The 11,555-nt window shown below is 38.2% G+C and overlaps 1 protein-coding gene across 1 annotated transcript; it reads left to right on the forward strand.

Annotated features, from left to right (window-relative positions):
- Window positions 1–4,934: 4,934 nt before the first annotated feature.
- Window positions 4,935–11,329, forward strand: BNC1 (basonuclin zinc finger protein 1). The gene is made up of 4 exons (XM_071442061.1): window positions 4,935–5,058; window positions 5,220–5,455; window positions 6,679–8,600; window positions 10,648–11,329. The coding sequence occupies exons 1-4, from the start codon at window positions 4,935–4,937 to the stop codon at window positions 11,327–11,329; spliced, it is 2,964 nt and encodes a 987-aa protein (XP_071298162.1).
- The last annotated feature ends 226 nt before the right edge of the window (window positions 11,330–11,555 follow it).

Genomic DNA, 11,555 nt, shown 5'->3' on the forward strand with positions numbered 1-11,555 from the left:
GTATGGTGAACAAAATGTAAATGGAGAACTTGTTTTAAATCATGAAAAAACTGACAGACTGGTTATTTATCAGCAGAATATATCCCAAGGGAAAGTGGCAAAAGTTGCCTGACAAACAATGGACAAAGCAAAGCTTTGCTCATTGTATCGTGTGGAAAAGGATGGCACTGAGAGAGATGCTTATGATAAGGGGTTTTTGATTTGTCTCTGCTTTCAGTGATTGTGCAAAGGATTCAAACACAAAAGTTATCAAGTGTAGCTCAGTGAGGAAAAAGGAATTTATTTAAACTCTGCAAACACAAGAAACCTGGTAGATTATAATAAAAACCAGGAAGAAAAAAATATGGACCAGAAGGGCAACTTCACACTCATTTATAGTTACTGCTCTCTGTGAAAGGTGCATGCTGATTTGGATTTGGCCTTTGAGTTAGCTGTGGCTGTACTTTCAATTTAAGAGATGGTAAAGGTATCTATCCCTTTACTTCCCTTGCAAATATTTTACAACAAGTAAGCAAAAAAATACTTCCAAATAACCAGACGTATGTCCCATATTTATTTTTATTTCTTCCCCCACTGTAAATCATGCCTTTCTCCACAAATGTTGTTACTGTGGAGCCAGTATGGGTCTATTCTGCAAATATGGGATTTGTCCCACTTCTTTCCTATAGGATTAGTGCCCACCAGAGCACATACCATGGTGGGTTACATATACTCAGTGGGATTACCACTGATGATGATGAGGTGGCCATAGGAGATACAGCTTGTTGCTAGAAACCCTCGAGAGAGGGCAATGAAAGCAGTATCTGCTATAGCTCATCTAATCAAAGTTTCTCTCATGTATTTGTTTCCTTTAACTCCTGATCCTTCTTCAAACTTGCATTTTGAACCAATAGAAATTTCTAAGGCCTGCCTGCAAAATGTATTCCTGTAACCTGGCATCAATGACACCATTTTGTCGGTAATCCTCAGAGCAGGGAAGCTCTCAAGCTCTTCCTGTGATGGCAGTAGCTTGAAAATAAAAGGCGGCAGTTTTTAAAATGGGGGGAAACTTAGTGCAAAAAGGCAAGGGTTTTTCTTAAATGCCAGAAAGTGCCAGAAGTGAGGGTGCTATCCTGTGCATTTCTGTTGTTAAATAGCACCGGGGTAATGTGGGACTTGCTCTTCCATGTTACTGGTGTCTGCACTTGCAGCCCTTGCTGCGTGCAAAGACCCAGAGCAGCTTTCCAGCATGAGCACAGATCTGCAGCTCGGTCCTGACAAGGTCTTCAATATTTCCTTGCTTCTTAATTTATTTCCCAAGCCAAAGTGCTGTCAAACCAGAACCCTCTTAACACTGAATGAGATTGGATACACTTATCGTGCCCTTCTTGTCTTGCTGCTTTTTTTTAAACCTGTTGTATGTTGCAAGTAAGCATAGGTCCCAGGAGACTTCCTCAAACTTGCTTTGTGAAATGAAGTCTGATTACATACCCAGAATCAGCATGAGTATGTCCCATTAGCCTGGGCTTTTCCTTAGCTCTGAGGGCTGTGAGTGGGTTGCAAAGAAACATTTAGTAACTTTTGAAGCATAATTGAAGCCACATCAATATCTGGCAAAAAAAAGGATGTGAGCAGGCGTGACTTTCAGGCAGCACATGTTAAGATGCAGTGATTAGTAGTCAGATGCTTTTCAGTGACCAGTTTAATGGTTAATGTCTGTCTTGTAATGAGGGATCATTTTTATTTCAAGTTCAGCATTCAGATTCCCACGGTCATGCTGGTAAAACCACAGAACATTTTGATCTGTCTTTTCAACTCTATTTTTCAAATGAATTAAGAAAGTAGGCCTGATAATGGATTAGGAAAGATCCATTTGTGAAGGAGAGAGTGACTGGAAAGCAATACCAAGATCCTTGGTGAGGGCATAAGATTTAGTTTTTTAGACCATCTGCCTTCTGTTTTAGAAAATGAAATTAAATAAATCATGATTTGAATGAAAGGATTCCACTTTAAAAAATTTCCACTGTAATTTCCTTCTACATTTCCAATCCTTTAATTATAATTTTCAAGCTTTGCATCTATGCAATACAGAAAAGTTATTTCTTTGTTCTGCAGAATGAAATTGGTGTACATTCCACTTGTTGGGAAAATAAAGCTTATTAAAAGCCTTGATATAATTACAGTACCTTAGAAGAGGCTATTAAGGACAACAGGATTAACAGGCAAAAGACCAAGGGTATTGTTTTCATGAAGTATTGCTAAATTTCTTTTCAATAAAGTCTGATATGTGTTAATTTGGGAGATAATCAAGGTGCATATTTTACAAATACCTTTTGAAGTTGAACAGTGACGATTTAAAATTGTTGTTCACTGATTATTTCAGAAGTTAGTTTTGCTTTGTTGTACATCTTGTGTCTATATATATGATTATAAAGGTTGCTAGAAAAGCTTTAGGAGACACAGACTGCGACAAGCACAAATGAAGTGAAATGCTAAAAACCTGAAAAATCAGTTGTTTCTTCTTAGAGATTCTTTCAAGTAATTTTTTAAGTCAGCACAGATCCCCCATTCAAGGGTGTATCTTTGATATGCACCAGGATGCAAACTAAATTCTAGTTTCCAGAAGCAATAATGCAACTTGAGAGAGCTTCAGTTCAATATTTAGAATAGAGGGGAAACTCTACTCCCTTTGTAACAGCTGCTTTCATATATGTAAAACAAAATGCCCTCCTTTTACTTGTTCTGTTTTGGCATGTGCGGTCTTCTACACATACACAGAACAGCAAAATAAACACATGTACTATATAGAAGAAGGCTCTTACAGAAAGCTATGAAACGCAAAATTTGGTGTGGTGTATCTTTCTTGTGCAAGTACACAAATTAAATAGAAAAAGTAGTTTTCAAGGTCAGTGATTTGTGGAACATGTCCAAAAGAAAAGGAATGAAAAAAATTTTGAAAATCTCAATTAACTTATCATCGTGACAGCTTTTTTCATTGTGCAGATTTCTGTTACTTCTTGCAGAAAAAGGAAGTACTCTTTTGTAATTTTGTCTGAAGGGAATGTAAAAGATGCATTTATGGAATGCACTGCACCTTACTGAACCTAGCATGGCTGCCTATGGAAGGGCTTCAGTCCAGGCAAGTCACAGAATATTATGTATGCAGAGAGGCAGAAGACTCATTCTGCATTATTGTTTGATATCTTGTGGTAGAAATGAATCCACAGTCAGATACACCTTTTTTTCCCCCAACCTTTCCATAAGAAATTTATGGCTTTTTATTGTTATATGGAAGTATTTTAGGATCTAAGTGAAAATATATCTTCCATTAAAATGAAGCAATACTGCATAGGGTATTGATGTGTATTTTATGACTTTATGGGGAGCAAGAGCTTTTCTCAAGAACACAGCATTTTGCAACAGCTCCTTTAAAAGATTAAAGGCAAAGTGATTCAGAGATTTCAAGAGCCCTGTTGCCACTTGTTCCAATTCTTCAAACAGAGGCAAACCTCAGCATCAAGTCACTGCAGTTTGGAGATGTGCATGTAAGGCAACTCCTGGATAAGCCAGATACTGAGATTTTAAAATCTCACTCCAAATCCATTACTGTGAAGTGCCAGGCATCTAAATGTCCTGAACATGCTTGTTTATAGTAACCTTTTGTATGCAGTGTCCTCTTCTGCCCTGAGTCAGCCAGAGTCTGCAAGTCTAAAGAAATGCCCATTGCAAATCTCAGTGAAAATAACTTTCTGCCATGTACTTTTGAGTTTAAATGTTTCTTGCATCCATCTTTCATAAGAAGTTTTTGGACAATCAGGCTTCCTTGTATGTATCCTGAAGTGCCAGTGCAGGAATGCAACGTTTCCTTTCTTCTTCAAATTTTATCTTACTTTCCTATAGGTATTTTGAGGAGTGGAAGTATCCATTTAGCATAAAACCTTAAGAGAGGGAACATTAATTTAAAAGCAGAAAAATACCAACATTTTACTATTGCATGATCTAACTCTTTTTTCTTTATTATTCCAGTGAAGATATTCTGCACATCAATTTCTTTGCTTTCCCTCCCTCAATAAATATTCTGTTTATTCAGGAACTGTTCTCAGTGCCAGATCCAAGCAGTGCAGAATCCTGCAAAAGCTTTGCTCTGTAGCAAATCTCTCTGGAGCTTTAACTAGGACCTCCAAGTTGTCTGTTTGCCTTCTGCAGCAGATGGGCACATACAAAAGAAATCATATATTCCAGGAAGCAAATTTGTATCACCCCATTGATTAGGGACATCTGAATACTAATTTGATTTGCATTATAGATGACCTTGGTGAGAGTAAAGTGATGTACAAATGGAACAGTGCAACTGGTGTTCTGTGTGCTCTCTTTTGCTTTCCAAATGTGATTGTTTAGACTTTGAAGAGTTGAAGTACTTTTTGGTGAACTTTGTCATCGAGGAGCATTAATGAACTCCTTCGTCTTTGACAGAATACAAATATTCCATGTGAATTCTGGGTGTGTAGGGCATGACATCTGTGCAGAGCTGATGCACTGCTCATTAGAACTTGCTATATTGCAGTATGGAGTGCCAGCAAAACTGCAAGAGAGAGAGGATCTTTCATCTGTACAGCTTTGTTTTCAAACCTTCGTGAGAAAGTGATCATACATGAGGATCATAGCTTAGATGAATACATAATTTATAACAATAATTGTTATGAAGGTGCTTCAGCCTAAATAAAGCCTAAATAAATAAATAGAAGTGTTGCTATGTATATTGTTAAATATTCTGCTTCCGTTTTACTGTAGTGTTTCTGCTGGTGACTTGTATAACTCAGGCTTTGCCTGGGTTACTTACATTGCACATTGATAGGTCTGTGTTGGTATGTTAATTCTGTCTTCATGTGGATTTTATGGGGGTACTGTGGATGTATAATCTGCACACTCTGAACAGTGCTCATATATTACCTATCATGCTTTCCATTGATCTCCAGGCTATCCGGTGCACTCTCGTGAACTGTAGTTGTCAGTGTTTCAAACCTGGGAAAATAAATCAGCGACAATGTGACCAATGCCGGCATGGATGGGTAGCACATGGTAATATTTGTTTTTACAATCTATAGAAAACCATTTAGGATCCTCATAACTATTACATGCTTTTTGTGTCACTCCTTGCCCCCCACCCCAATATTAGTTGCGTTTCATTTTCTCTTTCTTGGGACTCAAGCTTATTTACATTTTGTGATTTTTATTTTCAGCCCTGAGCAAACTAAGGATTCCAAACCTCTACCCATCAAGCCAAGTAGAAATAGTTCAATCCAATGTTGTCTTTGATATCAGTAGCCTCATGTTGTACGGAACCCAAGCCATTCCTGTGCGCCTTAAAATTCTGCTCGATCGGCTTTTCAGTGTTCTGAAGCAGGAAGAGGTGATACAGATTCTCCATGCTCTGGATTGGACACTGCAGGATTATATACGTGGATATGTGCTGCAGGTATTTAGTGGGGCTTTTAAAATAGAAATATGACAGTTAAGTAGTTTTCTATCTTAATCTTCTCAGTGGTTCACAATGTGTTAACAGTGTGGCACATCTGAAAGGCAGCAATAGACATGTACGAGCTTAATGCCAGAAAAGAAAGGGTGGATTTCTGGTTATGGTCTCTTTTTTTAGTTGGACTTAATTGAAATCTTTCTACTTGCTCAAATCTAACAATAAAGGTAAGCAAAAATAAAAATCAAAAGTTACTGGTAGTGTATCAAAGTAAAGGCTTTAGAAGTTGTTCCAGTATTATTTAAACAGTGAGTTTGCTTTTATACAGCAGAATAATACATCAAGAAATAAACTTACCATTATTTAAAACACCAGGGACAATATTAATCTCTGGTAGTGCTATCGACCTTACTGGAGCAGCAGCCAGAGTGTATTTGGCCCTATGTGCTTACACTGATGTTAGTCCTTGCTGCTGTGGAAGTTACCTTTTATGTAATGTAACATTATGATCTTACATTATGACATGAATCAATATTTAATGGTCTTGATAATCTTGCTTTTTAGTGTTAGGATTAAAAATATGGAATCAATTACCTTGAACCTCTATCACATGAAAAATTTATAATGTTACGTTCTTCATCATCTTAAAAACTCTTACATGCACTGTGAAAAATCTCAGTAGGCCATCAAATACATGTTCTGTGATAAAATATTTATTGTAGTTATTGGGAAAAGTTAGGCATAGCTAGAGTTTGAAAGAACTCCAACACTAGTGTAATTACAGCTGTGCTCTGTGAAAACTGGCAATAGATCAATATAGGTTCATTTGTTCTCTGATCTTAGTTGCTTGGAAGATTATTAAACTTGCAATAAAAGAATACTTGACTTAAATGAGGAGCTAAATCTTGGTCTGATTGCTCCATCTCTCCTGTCTGTGCTTACAGGATACTATCTGTTGTTCAAATAACGTGTCTTAATTTTTGCGAAAAAAAAAAAATAGTTTATTGGAAAGTACTACTGTCAGTTCAGGAAGAAGTAATATCACCAATGTGATAAAATTTGGAAGAAATTATCACAGAATTCCCAGTAATCTCATTAAATTGAATTTTTTTAATTTTTTGCTAGAGAATAAATTTTAGTCCCTGAAAAACATGAGAGATTTGAGGGGAAGTGTTTTTTGTTTCCCTTAACTAATGTCTAACTCATTTAAATATTTTTGGCTTTAGGATGCTTCAGGAAAGGTGCTGGATCACTGGAGCATAATGACCACTGAAGAAGAACTGGCTACTTTGCAGCAGTTCCTTCGCTTTGGAGAAACTAAGTCCATTGTAGAGTTAATGGCAATTCAAGAGAAAGAAGGGCAGTCGATCATTATACCACCACCAACTGCCAATTTGGATATTAGGGCATTCATTGAGAGCTGCAACCCACACAGTCCTAATTTTTCTGCTTCCTTGGACAAAATGAGCCCCACCAACATTCATCCCTTTGAGAATCTTGTAAATAACATGGCTTTCATGCTGCCGTTTCAGTTTTTCAGTCCAGTGCCTCCACCTTTGATAGGTTCACCACCAGAAAGACATTTGATTGAGCAAGGTCAAGAGCATAGCAACGAAACCAAACAAGATCTTCAGATACCATTTTCTGAAAGCAGTTTCTTAACTTCTAGTTCTGCACCATTTCAAGTTGAAAATGAGAGGAGCATAAATGGCCCAGATATCACTAAAACAGAAGATGATGCCCTTTTAAGTGATTCCAGTTCACATAATACAGCAGCCAAGCTTGAAATGACAGCACTATCTCCAGAAAACAAAATGAAGTCTGTTGAAAAAAATGCTGGGCCAAGGAAAGGGCGTGTCTTCTGCACTGCATGTGAAAAAACATTTTATGACAAAGGTACTTTGAAAATACATTACAATGCTGTTCATCTGAAGATAAAGCACAAATGCACCATTGAGGGCTGCAATATGGTGTTCAGCTCTTTGCGTAGTCGAAATCGTCATAGTGCAAATCCTAACCCCAGACTCCATATGCCAATGAACAGAAATAACAGGGATAAGGACCTAAGAAATGGTTTGACCATTGCTGGACCTGGAGACAGTAAAAGGACAGAATTCACAATTTTAACTCCGGATAGCAGAACTATTTCCAGCTATGCCAGCTCCTGTACAGATTCAAAAGGCCAGGCTGGATTTTCCAGTATTGGGCATAATGGTGTCCTCTTTCCAAACCTGAAGACAGTACAGCCTGTTCTTCCTTTTTACCGTAGTCCAGTCACACCAGCCGAGCTTGCCAATACTCCAGGTACTCTTCCTTCTCTGCCTCTCGTTTCTTCCTCCATACCAGAGCAGCTTGTTTCCAATGAATTGCCATTTGACATGCTCCCCAAGAAGAAGTCTCGTAAGTCCAGTATGCCCATTAAGATAGAGAAAGAAGCTGTTGAGACGCCCAATGAAAGTAGCGATGTTGCCAGCTCTGAAGATGATTCACGCCTGCAGGGGGTAAGCGATGGAGAGCTTGAGACCTGTGAGCATAAGATAGAGAAGCGGGTGACCGACAGGGTGGAAAAGCACCCCCATTCAGGTAATTCATGGAAATCTCTCTCTGGGGTAGAGGGCCCAAAGTATTTTGAATCTGTCTTTGCACCAAATAACAAATACATCGAGGATATCTCTGAGAATGAATTGCAACACTGTGAGAAAGAGGTTAAACCAGAAGAAAACCAACCATTAAAAATAGTTTCCCATGAGATTATGTATGAAGATCCAAAACACCACCACAGTGATGTTATAAAACCAATGACTGAACCCCCCATGTATATTAAAGAGCAGTCAAAGCACAGGATTCCTAAAAATGACTGCCCTGAATTGCAACACCACTTGCTGACCGGGGGCTTTTTCAGCACTTTGTCAAACAGGGGTGCTGCCATTCCTTGTTTTGAAGACTCTAAAGATATGGATCATGTCAGTCAACATGCACTAGGGATTCAGAAGGAAGAAAGCCGCTTTCATTGTGACATCTGTAAGAAGACTTTTAAAAACCCTTACAGTGTAAAAATGCATTTCAAAAATGTACATCTCAAAGAAATGCATATTTGCACAGTTGAGGGCTGTAATGCTGCTTTCCCTTCTCGTAGAAGTCGAGACAGGTAAGAAAATTATACACAAAACTGTATTTATTTTACCATCACAATGGAGCCTAATTTGAAATTAAAATGAGTGTTTGAGGAATGGAGCCTACAAATATTTTCTGTGTATCCTCGTATAACAGGTATGATAACTTATCAGAGCGTTCTTGAAATGAAAATCCATTGAAAGAAACATTTCCTTTCCACAAGACTACAAGGTATTAAATAAAGCCATGAAAATTTCATAACAGATAAAGACTGCAGTAGTTGAAAGCATACTTTAGTACATAAAGGGAAAACCATAAGGGTATGAATTCAGCAATTTTCCAGTAGATGCATGTGTGGACTTACATGTTTAATATGTACTTTCATGTATATTTTAATGTATACAGTGTTTTTAAAGAAAAAGCAATGAGATCAATTTAGAAAATCTTCACTTGCCCTTTCTTTACTCAAGGATTTGGAACAGACTGGTGAGAAAAAGCCCATAAGAAAAGCAAGATTAGTCTTTGTCAGCCCAAAATTAACCTTATGCAGTGGTAGTCAAACTAACATAATCTGGTGTTTATCCACATCAGTAGTGCTTTTCTGTGAGATTAAATACTAATTTCTAAACTAAAGCATGAGCTTGATTCAGTTTAATGCTCATTTCAGTACTGTGTTGCTGTAATTATTTTATTTCAGCCTATTATGCACATAAACTGAGCAACAAGTGCCGAAGCTTTGTCGTTGACCATCAGTAACGTATCTGAAGCAGTCAGTGATAGGTAATCAACCTATTGAAGTGTTACAAGGTTTCCAAGTGTGCAGCGGTGTTAGAGCAGCTTTGGGCTGCAGGAAGCATGCCTGGATAGTAGTTGAGAGTGAGACGAGGTTTAGGTTGTCTGTAATCTGCTAGGAGTGCTGGAGCCAGCTGATGCAATCCAGAGAGAGGATGAGCCGGTCTCTGAGGACTGGCCTCTGCATCTGAGATGCACAGACTCATCTGCTGCTGGCAGGGCTTCATACCCTGCTGCCTGCATCTTTCCAGATGTGAATTCCTCCCCACTGGAGTTGCGATATGGGCCACAGGAAAGAAGGCCAGCAGTAAGATTTGCATTCACATGCCACAGATTCCTTCCCACACCAATATGTTGAGATAAGTTTTCACATAGGTGCTTTTGGAAGATGGGTTAAAAAAAAAAAAAAAGACAAGCAAGTTCAGAAGTCATTTCACAAGCTTTGTAGAAAACAATAGTTATTTGGAACAACTTTGCAGAAGTTTCTACACTTTAACATAGAGGAGTGTGACTACACATGCTAAATATTTCTGTGCCTTTTTGAACAATTCAAGGTTCTGTTTAAACCATGATGGCAAGAAGAAAGACAGATGTTTTACTAGTATTACAATAATACCTTCAGTGTTCTAGACAGAGCCTGGAAGTTCCCAGTGAGCTGATTAATAATATTCAGTGAGGAACAGTGATTCTGTATGTTTTGGTGGTTTTAAACTGAACCCAGAGGTGCCTATTTGAAAACTGCAAGTTGCATCTATTTCAATTTTCCTTATTCAAGGAAACTCCTGTCAAGAAAATTCTCTGTTACGATAAGTACAGCTGCATCCTGGACATGGTTAGAGTACATGGGATCATCAACATTTTTTGCAAACTCAGGTGTCAATCCTTTCCTGCTTTGTCCATTGGGAAACAATCTTGTTTCTTACCCACCTCAGTCCATTCTCTGATCTCAGTTCAGTTTACAGGTTTTTAGTCTGCCTCCACTTCTTTTAGGCTTAGCACTGGATCTAGCAGAGCGGACAGCTTACCCCCAAAGAAAGTGAGAATCTGAAACATTGATTGCTGTAGAGTTATTGCATAGACTCATATATGCCAGTGCAAGCAAGTTCAGAAACCCAGTCACATGTGTAAATTGTCCATGTGCACTCTGTATGGTAGTTGGTCAAATCTGAAGTTTACAATTCATGCATGCTACTAAATATTGATTTTTCATTTTTTGTTTATAATCATTATGAAACAACTGCTAAGTGAGGTGAAACACTTTCTTGCTAAGCTTGTCTTTGTTCTTCTAGACATAGTTCAAACCTAAATCTTCATCATAAACTTCTGACTAAAGATACACTGGAATTCAACAACCATTTCAATGCAACATACCTCTTGAAAGACATGGCTAAGGAGTTTTGCCAAGATGTCTCTTTAAAACAACACGTTGGACGTACTTCTGTAATCTTCAAAGGAGTGAACAGAACAGGCAGCTACATTTTTCCAATGAGCAAAATTGCAGAACCCTGTTCTGAGAGTTATGGATACGATCCATTAAATGATGGAGCTGTTCTGGATCTAAGCACTACTTCCAGCGTTAAATCTGAGAGCAGTGCTCATTCTTCTTGGGATTCTGACGGAGGAAGTGAGATATGCACCATGCCCTTGGATGATAGTGATGAAAGCTGTGAAGGACCCAGCCTAATGCCCAGTGATGAACTCTACCAAGACTGTTCTCTAATTGAGAAAGCTAATCAAAACTTTATAAACTTGCCTTCCAGTTTGCCAATAACTTGTCATATATGTCAGAAAACATACAGTAATAAAGGAACTTTCAGGGCTCATTACAAAACTGTGCATCTCCGCCAGCTCCATAAATGCAAAATCCCAGGTTGCAACACAATGTTTTCATCTGTTCGCAGTCGGAACAGGCACAGTCAAAACCCCAATCTGCACAAAAGTCTGGCTGGGTCACCAACTAGCTTACAGTAAGATCAGACTGATCTTAATTTATTTCTGCTAAGAATTAATCATTTCAATTAAGGAATGTGTTAACATTAGTTTTATTTAAGCTCATTTGACTTCTAGCTCACTCAACAATCACAGTCAAATTCTTTTCTCCTGTGTGTGCTCTCCAGCAGTTTCAGTTAGCAAAGCTTGGTGCTGTAGTTTTTGTGCAATTGTTTGATGTTGAACAGCTAAAACTTCTGTAAGGAAA

The sequence above is a fragment of the Agelaius tricolor genome, unplaced genomic scaffold (assembly GCF_023055355.1).
Source record: "Agelaius tricolor isolate 1412-34295 unplaced genomic scaffold, bAgeTri1.0.p SCAF_16, whole genome shotgun sequence".
Taxonomy (NCBI): Eukaryota; Metazoa; Chordata; class Aves; order Passeriformes; family Icteridae; genus Agelaius; species Agelaius tricolor.